Source organism: Pipistrellus kuhlii, unplaced genomic scaffold (assembly GCF_014108245.1).
Source record: "Pipistrellus kuhlii isolate mPipKuh1 unplaced genomic scaffold, mPipKuh1.p scaffold_m20_p_12, whole genome shotgun sequence".
Classification (NCBI taxonomy): domain Eukaryota; kingdom Metazoa; phylum Chordata; class Mammalia; order Chiroptera; family Vespertilionidae; genus Pipistrellus; species Pipistrellus kuhlii.
Window position 1 is genome coordinate 37,693 of NW_023425427.1, and position 18,337 is coordinate 56,029.

At 54.0% G+C, this 18,337-nt stretch overlaps 1 protein-coding gene across 5 annotated transcripts in view; it reads right to left on the minus strand.

Moving 5' to 3' along the window:
- Nucleotides 1-18,337, minus strand: part of AKNA (AT-hook transcription factor) — a 51,128-nt gene that overhangs the window by 17,863 nt on the left and 14,928 nt on the right. For all 5 annotated transcript variants that reach the window (XM_036432776.2, XM_045579848.1, XM_045579850.1 and 2 more), the window contains 7 exons: nucleotides 14,978-16,002; nucleotides 13,174-13,248; nucleotides 7,758-7,914; nucleotides 6,920-7,074; nucleotides 4,230-4,289; nucleotides 2,167-2,294; nucleotides 1,362-1,569 (listed from right to left, as the gene is read on the minus strand). In XM_036432776.2, the coding sequence (XP_036288669.1) occupies nucleotides 1,362-1,569; nucleotides 2,167-2,294; nucleotides 4,230-4,289; nucleotides 6,920-7,074; nucleotides 7,758-7,914; nucleotides 13,174-13,248; nucleotides 14,978-16,002 (1,808 nt within the window). The remainder of the gene's footprint in view (nucleotides 1-1,361; nucleotides 1,570-2,166; nucleotides 2,295-4,229; nucleotides 4,290-6,919; nucleotides 7,075-7,757; nucleotides 7,915-13,173; nucleotides 13,249-14,977; nucleotides 16,003-18,337) is intronic.

The following is an 18,337-nucleotide window of genomic DNA, read 5'->3' on the forward strand; positions in this document are numbered from 1 at the left end:
CATGTGCCCTGATGGGGAATCGAACTGTGACCTCCTGGTTTGTAGGTTGATGCGCAACCACTGAACAACGCTCAATAAAAAAATATAAATTTTACTTTTTTTAAAGGACCTTCCTTATGCTGGTGTGGAATAGTAAAAAATAGGTCAGACTCACCACCACCCTTTATGTGTGTGTGTGTGTGTGTGTGTGTGTGTGTGTGCAAAATGTAGGGGCTAGGTCATATGATTCCCAGCAATAACTACTATTAGTTGAGCACCTACTACATGCCTGACACTGTACAGGTATCACCTCACAACAATCCCACCACCACAAAACACAGATCGTGATCGCCTCTCGGGGGCTGTGACATGGACTAGAGAAAGCTCTACAAAGCGCCTTCCGTGGACAGCCCTTGTCCGAGGACACCTGTCTTAGTGAGCATCCCCAAATCCACCCAGGATCAAAAGCTGGAAGCCTGGAGGTCATCCCTGGTTCCCTCCCCTCTCAGTACCATTCCAAATGTGCCCTCCAAACCTCTCAAGTTCACCTGCATCTTTCCATCTGCTCTGCCACCTCCCTGTCTCTGACCTGCAAATCTTCTTAGTCATGTCCTGTTGAAAAGCCTAAGAGGTTAGCTGTGGCCGGGTGGCGCAGCTGGTTAGAGCGTCATCCAGCTACATCAAGGTTGCGGGTTCAATCTCCAATCAGGGCACAAACAAGGAGCAACCAATAAATGCATAAATAAGTGGAGTAACAAACTGATGCTTCTCTTTCTCTCTCTCTCTCTCTCTCTCTCTCTCTCTCTCTCTCTCTCTCTCTCTCTTTCTCTCCTTCCCTCTCTTTCTCTCAAGTCAATAAATTAAAAAAATTTAAAAATTAAAAACCTGACAGTTTAGGACCAAATGCTGATGTGAGCCACCAGCCTTTGCAGCCACCTCTTTCAGAGGCTCCTTCACTTCCCATCCCCTGGCCACAGGCCCTTTGCACAGGCTGTGTTCCCTGCTGGACAGCTTTTCTTCTTCTGCTCCTGGTAATCCCTCCTCACTCTCACATCTCACTTAAACATTACTTCCTCAAGGAAAGTTTCTCTGACTCCCTCAGACTCACTCACGTTACCCTGATATCTACTCTCATAGAACCCCATAGTTCTCCTTCAGACCACTGATCAAAATTACAATTAAATGACTCTGTAATTCGTTCACCTAGACAGAAAACTCCATGAGGATAGAAGCCACCTATTTTTGTGCTTCCCACTGATTTCCCACCATGGTCGTGGGTCCTGGCATAGGGATGAATACTCCATAAATATGTAGGAAAGAAGTCAATTAATGAGGAAATGAATAAAGGATGGAACGGACCAATAAGATGAGCAAAGAGATACCTCAAGGCAGAGGGTCTGGATGGCCGGTGTGCGGGCTTGTCCTGAGGGAGAAGGCAAGCACGTTGGCCGGTGGCGGGAGGGCGTGGCCAGGGGGCTGTCCAGAGGTGAGTCTGACTTGGCTCGCTCAGGCTTTTGCTGGTTCTGTTCCATGTGGTCCTTCAGCTCTTCCAGGCGAATGCCCAGCTGGAATATCTCCGCTTCCAGCTCCCTGGAAGGGAAAACACCAATCTGGGCACTGGGGTTGGCGGCTGCCTCAGGCATGGCTGGAGGCATGTCTGCGAATCAAGAGGCCTCAACAGGCTATGGGACCTGGAGTAAATCCCTCCCCGCTCTGGCCTCAGTTTCCCCATTCCCCAGCGAGGGGTTACAGTTCCTATCTCTCAGGTCACTCCCCACTGTAGGGAGACCAGAAGACACAAATCTCAGCCTTGACTAGTCACCCATTGGAATATGTGCCTGATCACAATAGGCCTTTGCTGTTCCCCTAGCGCCGTGGTCGGCAGACTCATTAGTCACCAGAGCCAAATATCAACAGTACAACGATTGAAATTTCTTTTGAGAGCGGAAAACCGGCTTCTGCGCATGGGCCACAAAGTTTCAGTCGCACTGTACGTGCGCGCCCACACGTGGTGTTTTGTAGAAGAGCCACCCTCCAGGGGCCAAAGAGCCGCAGGTGGCTCACGAGCCGCAGTTTGCCGACCACGGCCTAGTGAATACACTATGAGAATGAAGTGTGCCCCTCCTGATGACGGAGGGAAGGGGGCCTGCCCCCTCTGTCCTCCCGGGCCTCCCTTCCCAGCTGTACCTGCCAGGATCGAACTTCCCAGGCGGCCCCTGGGAGCCGGCAAGCCGCTGCGCCGGGTGCTGCTCCCTGCAGGCCTTCAGGTACTCCTCCTCCAGCGCCGAGTGGGCAGCCTTCAGCTGCTGGAAGATCTGAAACCACACCAGGTGAGGGAGCCCTGCATGCCCAGCCCCTGTGAACTCCCTCCCTGCAGACACAGACGGCCAGACTGCCCATGGAAGGGCCATGGGCCCCAGCCTGGGCCTGCGGAGGCCTCTGGGCCCGAGTCCCCGGGGGAGGTGGCAGTGGGGACCTCTGGAGCCTGCCCGCCCTGGCTGAGCTGTCTGCCATCAGGCAGGCACCGCAGAGGCGTGGCTTGGGGCCTGGGCGCCAGCTCCCGAGGCACCAGTCCCTCCTGGGTAGAACTGAAAGAATCCCAATGTTCCATGACAGTTGTAGTGTCCAATGTGCTCTCACAGTGTCCCCCTGAGGACCGAGACCTTGAGAGACCACAGTCTTCATTCCTGATTTGCTGTGGGTTTGGGAACATTAGTTACTCTTTCTCGAATCCTTATAGATCATCATGGCGGATGATGTTATCATTACCACGCCTCTAATGATAGTAAATACCATCACTGAGCATGGAGGGCCTGTGCTAAAGCACTTCCCATTACCCATTTAACCTTAAACAAACCCTAGGGAGCGGGCTATGCTACCCTCTTCATTTAAAGAGGAAACAGGCCCAGAGAGGCTATTGCTGATGGTCACACAGTGAGCAAATTTAGGATTTGAACCCAGGCCCTCCGGCTCCAGAGCTCAAGGGCCTAACACTTATGCTCGGCCCACACAGTAACTGTGAGAATAGCAAACACGTGGCTACACCTGCAGGCGGTGGGCTCCATATCCCTAACGTAGTGTCACCCCCTTCCACTCACTCTATGCTGACGACAGACTGAGGCCAAGGACAACCTCCTCCCCAGAGTCCCCAGTCAAGCTTGATCGTCCAACAGCTCCCAACCTCCCTGTGTCTGGAGGAATTAGGGTGGAGGTAAAGAAGATTGACGGTGTTCACGTCCAAGGTCCTTGATCATCCTCTCAATGAGATAGCATAATACATAGCCTACGTTCTAATTGGTAAATGCATATGACGTCTCTACCACAACAGAGGGGAATACCTGGGCATTACGTTTTCTACAAACCAGGTATGCTGCATCTGGCCCTCCTGGCCCTCTCTCTCTCCCCACCCTATTCTGTGCCTCAAGCTTCCTACAAACTGGGTTCCTGTAGGGTCTATCCAGCAGGAGGCACCCAGGAGAGGTCACAGGGCAAAGGAGAGACACCCAGGAGGGAACGGCTCTGCGCAGGTGCTGGTCACTGGGCTGCCCCGTTCCTGGTCAGGCCCATGACTCTGCCACAACCCTGCTAACTGCCCCTTCATTGACACCCCCTCCCCAACCCCCAATCCCAGTTCTGAGAGCTCTGCCTGCCCCTTAGCAGAAACCCAAGATTTACATACGACAGTTACCTAGAAATACCAAAGTCCATAATGGTTAGATCAGGGGTCTTCTCCAATTCCCTGCTCCCCAGCTAGTTTCCAGTTTGGGGCGCTTACTACTCCAATCAAGAAAAGGCCTCTTTCTGGGGGTGGGAGCGGGATAATTGGTGGGAAGCCGTGTAAGGCAGTGAGGATGACCCTGGACGTGGGAATCAGACAGACCGGGCTCTGCCATCTATCAGCTGTGTGACCTCCCAGTCAGCTCTCTGGGATTTGGTTGCATCCCAGTTACATGTCGGTGAGGACCGTAACTGCCCTGCTGGGTTTTTATGATGATCAAGTGAAATCACGTATTTCCCCAGCTTGCCACGGAGCCTGGCACACCACCGCCGTTGCTTAGTAAGGGGTAGCTACTGCGAGATAATGACCATTATCCTGGGACGCTAAGCGGGGGGCCGTTTCTTCCAAAAGGAGACGCTGTGCCTGGGATTCTCTGACCTCTCTTGCGGCAGATGAGGCTTCCCAGGCCCGGAGATGGGGGACAGAGCAGTGATTTGGCAGCCCTAAGGGTGTCTCCCCAAGTGGGTGGTACCTTGAGCTGATCCTGGGGCGTCAGCCGTCCAGCCTGCATCAGGCCCACGAAGGACTCCACCTGCACACGGGGAGGAGGAAGCACGCGCCGTGAGCCTGGCCCCGGAAGGGGAGCCCTGCGGACTCCCGCACGCAGCCACATTGGCGCTTTGGCACGAGGAGCTGGGCCCCACCCCGGGGTGTGGGTTCTCTGCCAAGCCGGGGGAGGCCTGAGCCAGAAACTGACTTCATCCCCGACCTCGGCCGTGGCACCTTGGGAAAATTAAAGAAACCTCCAGAAATTTTCGGACAGCACAGCACACTCATGTGCACAAAGACCTATGAGGCAGGATAGGTGCTGCAGCGTGGTCCGGGTGGGGTGGGGTGGGGTGGTCTGGGTGAGGTGCGGGGGAGGGGGACAGTTTAAATGCCTCTCTGTGGGATAGTGTGCAGACAAGAAGAGGGAGGCACATGTGTATGTTCTGATGCATGAATGCCTCCAAGACCAGGGCAGCATTTCTCGTGTGCTACCATCTGCATAAAATATGTGGCAAGTAAAAAAGGAAAACTATAAATACAATTGCCTGTCTATAAGCTCTCTCGAGAAGGACGCAAGATACGGAAACATTAATTACTTCCGGGGGAAATGGGGTGGTGGGAGGGCAGGGATGGGAGGGAGGTTTTCTACTCTCTGCCTCCTTCGAATGTGGAACAGAGTGAATTCATTGCCATTGTGGGCCACTAAAAAACGTCAAGGAGCCCTATATTTGGGTGACCATTTCTATAAATGCACGTGAGCATGTTGAACATTTCTGCTTGGAACGAAGGGCAGGGTGAGAAAGATTTTTCCCTGACTGTACCTGCATACTGTGTGCATCTATTACTGTTATAATGTTTTCATCAGAACGTACACCTGTGCCTTCCTCTTCTTGTCTGCATTCTATTCCACAGATAGGCATTTAAACTGCCCCCACTTGCCCTGACCAGTTTGGCTCGGTGGATAGAGCGTTGGCCTGTGGACTGAAAGGTCCCAGGTTCGATTCTGGTCAAGAGCATGTACCTTGGTTGCAGGCATATCCCCAGTGGGGGGTGTGCAGGAGGCAGCTGATCGATGTTTCTCTTTCATCGATGTTTCTAACTCTCTAACCCTCTCCCTTCCTCTCTGTAAAAAATCAATAAAATATATTTAAAAATAAATAAACTGTCCCCCTGACCCCCACCCCAACCCACCCACCTGGACCACCCCACTCGGACCATGCTGCAGCGTATGATGATTCAGGGATCATTTCTGGGAAACCTCAATCTAGATCAGGGTTGAAAAGTAACGTAGAAACTCATCTAATAGGATTATATCATCAAATCTACATAACGAAATAAAAGTGTAATAAGAACTGCATATCTCATTTTAAATTTTCTAGTAGCCATATTAAGCACGTAGAAATGGGTGAATTAACCCGAAGAATGTATTTTGTAAACCTCAACTATCACTTTGACATGTAACCAATATACAAAAATCATCAGTGAGCTATTTTGTGTTCTTTTTGTCATACGGAGTCTTTGAAACCCAGTGTGTCTTCCGCTTAGAGAACACATCAATGTGGACTGGCCGCAGGCCAAGGATTCAATGGTCACGTGACCAGTGGCTCCTGAACCAGACGGCACAGCTCTGGATCATCAGGGCTCAGGCGGTACCCCAGCTCCGGATCGGTGTGATGACCTCGGCTTTGCTTCACCTGACAGCACGCGGGACAAGGAGAAATGTCCCCAGTTACGGGACCCAGGCGGTGACATCCATGCTGACAACAGGGATGAGCCTGAACATCACGCTAAGTGAAAGAGCCAGACGCAAAAGGACAACTAGTATGTGAAATGTCCAGGATAGGCAAACCCACAGAGACAGAATGTAGATGAGCAATCACCAGGGGTTGGGGCGGGGGGGCCTGGGGAGTGACTGCTTCATGGATGTGGGGTTTTCGCATGTCTGACGAAAATGTTCTGAGGTTGATTGTGGTGGTGGTACATGACTGTGACTGTAGTAAAAATCACTGGCACAGTCCTTTTAAATGAGCCAATTATATCTCAATAAAGCTGTTCCCAAAAGAAGAAAAGAAGGCTGGTGTGTCTCTGAAGAAATTCGTTTTCTGAACGCGGTCGTGCTATGTAACCACCCCATTGCCCTTTGCGCACTGACAGCCGGGAAGCTCAACGCCAAACGTGAATCCAATGGCTTTCAGGGTCCAACAGAATGCTTTGTTTACTCATTTCGCCCTAAGTTCGCTTTAATTTTTTTCTGTCCGTTCTTCCCCTTTGCCCCAGTTTCTCACTTCCGCTTGTATAATGTGGTTGTAATGCACGCATTTTTCTAACTGCTTCTGGAATAAGGCCAAGGGTGTACTTATAAACAGACCTGCAAACAGTTCACCGTTATTTGGACTGTTTGATGAAAATACGAAGGCCCTTGGAGGGGTGGCTGAGAACTGATTTCTGCAATGAAATGAACTAACAGGCTGGGTGATGTGGGAGAGAACCCTAGCCCAGGGTGACGAGGAGGCGGCTGGGGCCACGTGGCCTCCAAAGCCAGGGGAGGCATGCTGAGGGGAACTCTGCAGGGCAGGCACAGTGAGCCTCACGGGGCCAGTACACTCTGCAGGCAGAGGCCCCATTCCCTCCAGTGACCTATGTCCCACGTGGCAAAGCTGGGCTTCCACTCACCTTGGCCAGGAACCGTCTGGCCTGAGACGCCAGCGCCTGAGTCCGCTCTGCCGAGGCCTGGTCTGGGGCGATGCCTGGGTTCTCGGGAAGACACCCTGGGGTGGGCGCACTGGAGGACGAGGAGGGGCTTGGGCCTCCTTGAGCTGACGACCCCTCTGGAATACACAACCATGGGACACTGGAGCCAAGGATGGAGACCCAGATGCTGCACCTCCAAACCACTGCCTCCATCATCACTCATCTCCTTGTCATGCCCTCTCCTCCCTGGCCCACAGGAGTGGGCTGGCTGTGCTGCTCCCATTGACCAGAGAGAACAAGGTCCCATTCTGCCTTGCATCACACAGCTGGAGCCCAACCAGGCTCGGGGCTCCAGGAGCAGTGTGGGCTTTCACTCAGGAGGATGCGGGTTCTAATCCCACCATCCCCTGTGCGGCCGTGTGACCTTCAGCCGTGTGGCCTTCGCCTCTCCTGAGCCTTGGTCTTCTTCGCCATCAATGGGTAACACCAGCAGGCACCCAGCCAGGAGATTAAGTGGGATTGTGCATGGCAAGGCTAAGAACGGGGCCTGGTCCCCACCTGGGCTCCATGGTGATAATACTCTCTGTTGTCATGCAACTCGCCAAAGATCAGCAGCTGCCAAGTGGCAGGCCCTGCTCCGGCCTAAAGACACTTCCCACCTCTCCATTGACCTCTTCACGTCCAAGGGCCCAGGGAGGGGCCGCACATTCCTCTCTCCCCGGGCCTGAAACCAGTGCCACCCGAGGGCGAACCGAGCGCCCGCTGAGCAGAATCACAGGCAGAGGGGGCCCTGCGGCCATGGCTCCTCTCCCAGACTCACCCGAGGCCTCGGAGGTCTGCGGGGCCTCGGCAGGCCAGGGCCACCGTTCCACAGAATGGGGGTGTGGGATGGTGAAGGTCAGGACCTTGGTCCCCTGGGACACCATCCCTGAGCGGATGCTGTGGCTGGGCTTGGGTGGGTCCGAGTACAGGTTTACCTGTCAGGCAGAGAGGCACAGGCAGGGCCAAGTCAGGATTGGGGCAAACCCACGCAAAAGGTCTTACCCTCATTCACACCGTCACGCAGACACTCAACAAACATGCATTGCTATTCCCTGTTAGTGGAGCCCGAGGATAGGGAAGCCAACCATGGGGCAAAGGGCTTACATTTCATTCTCTCTCGATGGTGGTCCCCAAAGGGAAGCAGGGCAGGGACCATTGTCCCAATTTTTCAGAAGAGGACACTGGGACTCAGAGAGGTCAAGGCACTACTCAAAATCCCCAACACACAAATCCTTGGGCTGGGATTAGACACTGGCTTTGACCCCAAAGTCCATGTGTGTTTTTTTATACTGATCATTTAAAAATAATATTTGTTATAATAATTTATACGATAACCATAATAATCTATTAATATAATATTTAACATAAAGTATAATCATATTATAATGATATAATATTTATGAATAAAAGCTTTCTAATAGTAACTATCAGCAATTCATGGCTGCTTTGAGTAAATGAGTAAACCAACAACGAAATGAACTGCTTCCTGGGTTGCAGCAGATCGCCATCACGGAGGATACATTCGACGTGGTAAGCAGCTCAGTGTGTGAGAGGGAAGTCTGGCATCAGGCAGTCAGCCAAGGAAGACTGTGGAAGCTCGGAATTAAAGGAGACCCACGCACCGTTCAGTTGTTTACAGCAAGGTTGGCAAACTGTGGTGTGTTGTGAACACAGTTTTAGTGAGCACAGGCATGAGGATTTATTTAGGTGCTGTGTCTGGTTGCTTTTATGCTATAACAGAAGAGTTGAGTCACTGCCATGGAGATGGCATGGTCCACAAAGCGGAAGATGGGCACTGTCTGGCCCCCAGTAGAGAAAGCTCGCTGATCCCCGGCTTCACGTGGAAGCTCTGCAGAGCCTGGGTTCATATCCATCTTTGAGTCCCAGAGCAGTTGACTTAACTGACCTCTCTGCACTGTGAGTGTTGGGTGAACTGCAGCCACCACCTTCACCTTCATCGTTACCTTCATCACCACTGTTACCACTGTCACCACCCTGGTCACCATCATCACTAGAATCCCCATCACCATCATCATTCATCACTGTTATCACCATCATCATCACCATGATCACCATCACCACCATCACCATCGCCATCATCACTGTAATACCTATCACTATGGCATCATCACCATTAACACCATCATTCATCACCATAATCATCACATTCATCCCCATCATCACCATTATCCCCATCATCATTATCCCTATTACCTTTATCATCGCTGTTATCCTCCTCATCTTATTCATCACCATCAGCACCATTATCACCATCATCTTCACATTCATCCCCATCATCACCATCATCATCATATTCATCACCATCATCACCATTAACACCATCATTATCACATTCATCCCCATCATCACCATTATCCCCATCATCATTATTCCCATTATTACCTTTATCATCACCATGCCATTATCCCCATCATCTTATTCATCATTATCAGCACCATTATCACTATCACCATCTTATTCATCATCATCACCATCATCATATTCATCACCATCAGCACCATTATTCACAATCCTCACCATAGATCACTCCCCCTCCAAGGCAGGTCCCCTGTGTTGCCTCAGTGCCCTCTGCTCCTAAAGCCCTCAGGCAGCTTCTCTTACTTCCCTGTGCTCCCAGAAGAGGGCAGTTCGGGCGGGCGGGCCTGGTAGAAGGAGCTCCCTAGCCCCCAGCCAGCCTCTCCCTGATTAAGCTGCTCTTCACGTCCTGGCTGTGGCAGAAAAATCTGCTCCAAAGTGAGGGACAATGGCTCCGCATCATCACTTGGGCATACCCCCCTCCCATCCTACACCCCACACCCCACACTCCGCCTCCAGCTGCCTCCTCCTCTTTCAGGCCCAGCCTCAAAGAGAACAAAGCTGGATTTTAATAATCCCCTCAGCCATCTGCTCAGACCCAACTGTGAGGCTTGCCCACCAGAACCCTTCTCCTCCCAGGGTGACCCAAATCTGGGGGAACCCAGCCCTCTATGCCCCCTGCCCCCATCTCACCTGTCCCTCCCCAACCTCAGACCTGGCCCACCAAAGCCCAACCTGAGGAGCAACAAGACCTGAGCCGCTTCCAGCACGAGGCCCCATTGTTTTGGGGATCACGGAAGGGGGAGCTGAGGGTGGTGTGGGCAGCTACTCAGGTGTCCCTTAAAGCCTCAGTGTCCCATGGGGCTCCCACAAACTGCATTCCCTCCCTCAGGGGGGTTAGTCGGTGAATGGGCAATCAGTGAGTGTGGGAAACATGGGGTTAAATAACTGACTACACTCTGCACAGATGGGCTTCTCCCAGCCTTTAACATGCTAATGGGCTTTATGAATGGGGTGAAGGGGGGGGGGAGTGGAGAGAATGGGACATGTTTCCTCAATTCCTCTGAACATAGAAACCCCTCTTGCTCCAACTCCCACCACATCCCGCCTCCACCAGGGGCTTTTGGACCAACTAGAGACCCTCAAACCATACATTTTTAGAAAAGGCAGTTTTCCGCCGTCCCGCCATTCTTTTGGGGGTTATTTCTGGTCTCCTCAGCCTCCCAGATCCCCTGGCAGCTTTGAGGCACTGAGACGGGGCACAGAGGCTGCAGGGAGGTGGCCATTGGACATTGAATATGTGAGAGGTCACCATACACTCTGGCTCTCCTCTGGGGTAGAGAACAGAGCCAGGCAGTGACTCCTGACCACCCGGGCTCCCTGCCCCCACCCAGTCCCGATCCAGGGATGGTCTCAGGCCTGGCCATGGACTTCCCAGTCAGCTCCCCAGCTGTAGAAGCCAGAGCCTGGTTCTGTTAGACAGTGTGGGGGTGGATGTGGGCGTTGGAACCAAACTGCTAGATCAAACCCCAGCTCTGATTGGGCAAAACATGTGACCTCTGTGTGCCTCAGTTTCCCCCAAGGTAAATTCCCTAGGACGGTGGCCATTAACCTCACTTATTATTATTATTGCTATGATCACTCCATCGTCATCATCCTGTCTGGCCCCACACATCTGCCATGTTGCTGGACTGTTACCGGGCTCCCCCAGGGTGGGGAGAAGCACCCACTTTGGAAGAAGCAGGCTTAGGGTTAATCCCCAGTTTTTAATCCCTTGCCAGCCGTGGGCTGTGGAGCAAACCCCTCCGCCTGGCTGAGCCTCGGTTTCCTCTTGGCACCTTTCACTGCTCAGCAAAGGCAGTCTCCTCCCCTGGGTCCCCCCTGTTGCTGGCTACCCACTGCCAGGCCTGGCCTGTGTGCCCAGGGCAACATCCCCAGTCTGACTTTCCCTCCCCACCCCCTTCATAGGTCCAGCCCTCTCCAGTGGGACTTGGGGCAAAAGGAGCGCCTCAGCAGGCCCAGGGGAGGTCCCTGGGGCTGAGGGGCCCAAAGGAGCAGGAACACCTCCACCTCCCTGCCCAGGGTGGCGTCCACGGAGCCCTGGGTAGAGCGAGAAGCCTGGCTAGAAGCCCTAGGCCCCGTGGTGGGGCCTGGCGGGTCCCTGCCCCTCCTGAGCTCCGTGTCCTCAGCACACTGGGATGGAGAGTCCTGCCTTCCTGCTGCTGCGAGACGGGGTGTCCAGCTTCTAGAAGGCTCCGGCGGACAATGCCCACCCTTCTCGTGAGGAGAACCCACAGGCCAAGGAGGCCTTTTCCCAGAGAGTGGGGTGGGTGAGCTGGCACCGAACCACTCCCAGCCTCGCCCGGCTTCCCTCCCAATGGGTCTCAGGCAGCAGAGGTGACCGCATCCAGGGAGACCCAGTCCCCACTGGGTTGGGGATGAGAAGAGGCACCGCGGCTGTGGTCCCCGTGTCCACCCTGCCCGTGTCTGCGCTGCGCCCTGGACCTGGGCGCCCAGTCCACACCGCCATAGTGGCACCATTCATAACAATATTCCCTCTCTATGGAAGAACTGGCCAGGTGCCAGGTCCCCATACCGACTCCTCCCCTTCATCAGTAAAGGACAGAAGGAAAGGCAAGAGGGAGGAGATGCCTCGGGCCTCTGTCCCTGCCCCTGACCTCTGGCAGCCTCTGCGTCTCCCGGGGCCCCAGTTGCCCAATCTGTAAGACAGGGCGCTGCGGGTTTGGACCGGATCACAGTTGCTTTCCGCAGGACCTTCTGGGGTCTGCAGTCCTGAGAATGTGGCCCCACCCAGCCCCTCTACAGTCCCCCAGCACCCCTCTCTCCCAGAGTCCGCTCAGAAGCTCATAGCTGGGAGGAGGTTTAAGATACTGGGTAGAGCCCACTGGCTGCCCAGAGGCAGGTCTGATGGCCCGCCTGTACAGACGTGTTCAAGGAGGCTGGGATGGCAAGGGCCTGCCTGTGTGTGAGGCCGGTGTGGGACAGAGAACTGCTCCAGGACAGGCCCCTTCCGCTGTCTCCTCTGGCTGTTTCCGCCCACACTCAGAGCACTTCTACAAGGCTGAGGGCAGCCCTGTTTCCCACACTCACTGATTCCCCATTCACCGGGAGAGGGGGAGGGGGTGGAGCATGTGGGGTCTGGAGAGGGGAGGTCAGGGAGGGGAGGGTCTGCACCCCTGCCCCTCAGCTCCACACCCACCCCCCTCCACCTGATGGGGCAAGATATGGGAGGGGGAGACAGGAAACCACAGGGCTGCCGCAGGTCTCACTTCCTGCCTCACCCCAGAAAAGGGGAAGGTCCCACAGCCTCCTCCCCAGTCGGGTTGGGGGCTGGGCTGGCTGGCAGCCGGCTCTATTTGGGTGGGTGGGTTTCTCCCTCCATGCTCCGGGCCACACACATGGCACTCACTGGGCATTCAGAGCAGGGGGAGGGGGGAGGCTGTGGTCAGTGGCGGGGAAGAAGGCAAGCAGAGTGCGGACCCAGGGAGGATCAGGCCAGGAGGCTGAGAAGAAGTTCTGAGTTACTTCCTTGAGGCTCAGAGAGCCCAAGGGTCTCCCTGAAGGTCACACAGCTGAGCAGTAATGGACTCAGGAATCGGGCCCAGGCGATCCTAACCCAGAGCTTATCTTGAAGGAGAGAGCTTGGGGACCCTGGAATCTAGGATTCAAGAACATCAGCTAATAAAGGAGCCTGGGCCTGGAGACCTCTGGTCAAGGTCACAGACCAAGTGACCTTGCAGTAGGACAAGGAAGGGCTGGGCTCCGCTATGGCCAGGAGGCAGGAGGCAGACTGTGGGAAAGGGTTATCTCCCCCTTCTCCCAGCTGACAGGGCCCACACCTCCCCCACCCAGCCTACCTTGGCCCCCAGGCGCAGCTGGTCGATGGTGTTCTCCGCCTCTGCATACTTGGTGAGGAGCTTGTGGTAGTCCTCCTGCAGGGCAGGGACAGCACAGTGGTCACGGCCCAGGCTCCTCGCGGCCAGGCCCCCATAGGGAACCCACCCCCCAAAGGGGCTTCTGGAAGACTCTTTCAGGCTCACGTGTCATGCAGACCCCTCTGCGGCCAAATTCTGGGGTGTGAGAGGCAGCAGGACAACTCAGCCAGCAGCTGAGTCAGGGAGGAGGGCCCCCGAGGCTGTGGCACCAAGCATGGCGTACCCCCATCACAGAGGACCGTAACACTCTCATCCAGATGCCCCGCCTGTCTGTGGCTCTGTGGGCAAGGCCCACATCTGTCCTCCCCACCACCCATTCGCATCTTATATAGTACGTGCTTAGTAAGTACATTTTAATGGCTGAATGAATGAACGGTCAAGGGTTTCCTTGGTAGAAAAATAGAGGACTTGAAAATGACCGTGGCATCTACTCTGAGTCACTATTTTCCTTAAACGAAACAGAAGAGCGTCCTTAAAACACGTCATGCTGGCGGGGAGAGCAAAAGCGGACGTCACCGGTCACCTCTGCAGGATGCTAGGGAAGTGACGCATTGTTCTGGAAACTGGTGATGAGGGCAGCATCAAGCATTTCTCCCGCCTTTCCCATGGGAACAAGACCTTGGTAACCATGCAGTGGATGAGAGAAAGTTTTACTTTATAGGCAATTCCCTTCACGTGAGCACAGACGGAACGACAGTCTGAGGCTGCCACCGTTGGTCAACCCATGTGAAGGACTTGATCAAGGCAATGGCATCGGCGGCCACTCACACCCCAGCCCAAAGGCCAGCCAGAGGCCTCCCCTGCTTCCTGAGGGGTCCACCCGTGGTGTGTTCTCGCTCCGAACGCCCTACCCGTGTATTGCTCATGGCCTGGAGGGGAATAAACAGGTGGTCACAACTGGAAAGACACACCAGCCAAATGCAATCCATGAGCTGTGTTTGGGTCCTAATTCGAACTCACTAAAGCAGTGTTTGTCAAACTCATTAGCCAACAGCGCCAAATATCAACAGTGCAACGATTGAAATTTCTTTGGAGAGCCACATTTTTTAAACTTAAACTTCTAATGCCACTTCTTCAAAATAGACTCGCCCAGGCCGTGGTATTTTGTGGAAGAGCTGCTCTCAGGGGGCCAAAGAGCCGCATGTGGCTCATGAGCCGCAGTTTGCCAACCACTGCACTAAAGCAAAGAAGCTTTATGAGACACGTGGAGAGAGCTGAACATCGACTGGGTGTCAAGAATATTAAGCAACCGGTGTTAACTTTTAGCTCTGATAACGGTATTGTGGCTATGTTTAAGGGAGAAGCCTTATCTTTCCATTGTAGGTATTAAAACATTTTTTAATAAAATGATCCGATGCCTGAAATTTGCTCCAAAATACTCCAATAGGGTGAGTGGGGGGAGGGGACGCCGTAGATAAAAAAGGTTGCCAGGGGCTGGGTGAAAAGTGAATGGGTGGAAAGTGGGTGGTAGATATGGGGGCTCCTTTTACTGTTTTTACTCTTGTATGTTTCAATTTTTTTTTTTTCCACAGCAGAAGTTAAAAACAAACCAACACAGGCCATCCCTGCAGCATGAGTGTGATCACTGCTCTTTGTGAGTGAAGGGCTTGGGATGATGTTCATGGATCAGGGTACAACCCTCTCTCCATCAGCAGGGGCCCCCCAACCCTCCCGGGCCAGCAGCAGGTGTCTCGGCGACACGCCTGCGGACACGCGTCCAGCTTACCTGGAGCTGATGGACCAGCTTGGTGGCTTGCTCAGGCGTCTGAAATTCTTGGGGTACCCTGGTAACGGGGTGGGCAGGAGGTGGGTCCTTTCCCAAGCTGGCGTCCTCACTGCTCAGCAGCACCTCCCGCACAATCTCAGCGGGCGACTTGAAAATCAGGGGTCGGGTGGGGTCCTGAGGCTGCTTGCTGTGCCTCCTGGCCTTGGGGGGGTGGTAACTCTCCTCTTTGGGGAACCTCACTCGGGGCCCCACTTTGGAGAAATCGGGAAGCGGGTAGTTCAGCCGCCCCCGGCCGTACTTGGGGGCATCAGAAGATGAGTGGCCGGCCACCCTGGCTCCCTGCCTGGGCGGCCTGTCCTGCCGGGCTGGCCTGGGCGGAGGACTCGGGCGGCTGATGGAGCCCGTGAATCGTGAAGGGAGCGCCTTAGGTGATATCCGTGCACGCTTCCAGGTGTGGTCCCCCGGCTGAGGGCAGGAGGGACTGGCCGGTCCTCTCCTCCATCTATCTGCAGGACCCTGGAGGCTCTGGACTGGGGGTACTGAGGAGTCCTGGAATTCCGTGGGCGTTGCCAGAGCGACGCCTCCTCCAGTTCTGTCCTCTGGGTTTAGGAGGTGGTGGCTGGGGTCCTGAGGGAAAGTTTCCTCTAGGGCACTGGGCTGGGGGACCTCCGTCTCTCCTTCCCAGGTAGAATCAAGGCTGTCACTAGGGTGGTCGAGGCTCACGGTCCCACTGCTCCAGGACTTAGCAGAGCTGAGGTCAACAGTTGGGTTGACCTCAGAATGTTCTGGAAGTTTGTCTCCACTGGCTTGTTTGCCTGAGGCCACCCAGTGTGTGGCCTGACCCCACCCCAGAGCCACGGGGTCATCCTCATCCTCTGACCCCGGGGGGCTCTGTCCGGCTTCATCATCTCCGAGGGCCTCCTCTGGCTCCTCCTCAGTCATGCCCGCCAGAGGGTGCTGCTGGGGGAGCCAGTGGAGAGGTGAGTTGGAACTTTCTGAGCTGTCCACATCCTCTGCTTCACACTCTGGAAAGAGACAGGACCTCTCTCAGCACTTTGGGTCTGGACTCACCACGGAATGTTGCCTAAGCCATTTCATCCCTCAGGTGTTCGTTTCCTCATCAGTGGGGAGGGCAAGACTCCCAGAAAGCCCCTCCCCACCCCCCATGGCCATGCACTTACCTCCTTCGTTGTCTCCAAGGCCCTCCAAACTCAAACCTCAAACCTGTCTCGGCAAATGCAACACCATCCCATCCAGTTGCACAAGCCAGAAATCTAAGAGGCATCTTGTCCTCCACACCCCACCCCGGACCCCATAATCCAATCTGTCTCCATCACCTCTATAGAGCTGTCAACTCACCCACTGCTCTGAAGTCTGGCACCCAAGACAACATTCTCTCACCAGAAGCCACTAAATCTTCTCCTCAGTCCTCACCCTCATCCCGCTCCCCCATCGGAAAACTCATCAACACTTTCCTGTTGTTCCCAGGGTAGAGCTGAACTCTATAAGGTCCTCAGATCCCTGCCTCCAGCCCCATTAGCTCTTCTGACCCATCTCTCTCCAGGGCCCCCTGAATCTCCCTGCTGTAGCCCTGCCCCACCCTCTCCCACCACAGGGCCTCTGCACATGCCTGTCCTCCCACCCTCCCCCTCCCTGGGCCTAGTTAATGCCTATTTGTCCTTCAGGCATCAGCTCAACCTTGACCTCATCAAGGAAGCCTTATCATATCTCCCAAACTAGGTCAAATTCTCCCTTCCTACATGTTCACAAGACTGAATACCTTTACTTTGAAAACTTATCCCAGCTGCAGCTTTGCACTTACTTGTGTGGTTGTAGCATTAACATCCCTCCCCCGACACTACACTGTAAGCTCCATAAGCAGAAGGATACCCTGTTTTTATTTACTATTGCATTTGCAGAGTATGTGCTCAATACTTGTTGACTTAATGGAAAGAAGGAAAGGAAGGGAGGAAGGGAGGACAATAAAGTATGTAAAGCTCCAGAAAATGGACAATTGTTGTCTCTGTTAGATAGTAGGTGCTCAAGAAATATTCACTCATCCATCCACTCATCCATCACCCACTCGTCTATCCATCTACCTATGGACCCGGCCACTCACCCATCCATTTCCTGCCCTCCCATCCGTCTATACGACATCCATGTAGTCAGTGTTTATGGAGCACCATCTCTGTCCTCGATACGATGGAAGCCTCTGAGATAGAGCCAAAGCTCCCTGAGACACTGTCTGTCTTCTGCCAGGCACATGCTCTCTGTTCTGGTTAAGCACCTTTGTCCTAACCCTTGTACCACTCTCTGCTCCCCTATGCTTTTTCCCCTACCCTTGGAATCTCTACATCCTTCACCTCCTTAAACCTCCTTCAGCAAGTCTCTCTTGTTTACAGCAGCACATGCAAAGTCCAGAGAGGTTAAGCATCTTGCCAAAGATCACACAACAGTTCACAGCAGGCCTGGACCTAAAACCCAGGTCCCAGCCATGCAGGCAAGTCAGCTTCTGCCACAGGGGGCCATGTGGTGAGAGAAGAGAGTGGGCTTTGGAGCCAGGCAGCCCTGCATTCGGTCCTGGTCCCTCAGATCCCTTTCAGGGAGCCATGGGCAAACAGCTGACTCTCTGGCAGGCCTTACTCAGACGAGAGGCTGTCCCTCCTACCTGGAGGGAATGAGACGAGCCCCAGGCTGTGCCTAGTCCAGCACCGGGCACACAGTCGGGGCAAAGCACATGGCAGCTGCTGTTACATCACAGCAGGGGGTTACCCTGTGACCTCAGGAAGAGAGGCCTCTGCCCTTTCCTCCCAGTGCATCCCAGTCACCGTCCCGAGGGAGAGCTCAGAAACAGATCCTGAGTGGGTAGCTCTGGGCAGATCTGGCATGAGGAACTTTGGCCATGGCACAAAAAGCCTAATGGTTCCTCGACCACCCACGGGGAGCAGGGGACTACCTGATTCGAAGAATCCTAAGACAGGGGTTTCTTTCATATGCAAAGTCTAATAGATCCCATGCATGGAGCTCTTGCTATTCCCAAGGGCATTATCACCCCCATTTCACAGATGGGGAAACCAAGACTCAGAGAGGAGAAGGGCCTTGCCAAGCCCTTCTTGGCACGTTGGTCTCAATGCAAAGGGAAGACTTACTTTAGAAAACAAGGGATGCCGACATTCCCACTGCCAAATGGGATTTTACAAAATCTTCAAAATGGGCATAACCCCTGGACCAGGCCATTTCCATGACCAGGGTTATTATCAAAGCAAGTGAGCAGAGATGTGCTAACGATACCCATCTCTGCATGGTTTATAATGGCAAAGACTAGCAGCAAGAGACTGGGCCAGCATATTTCAAAATATG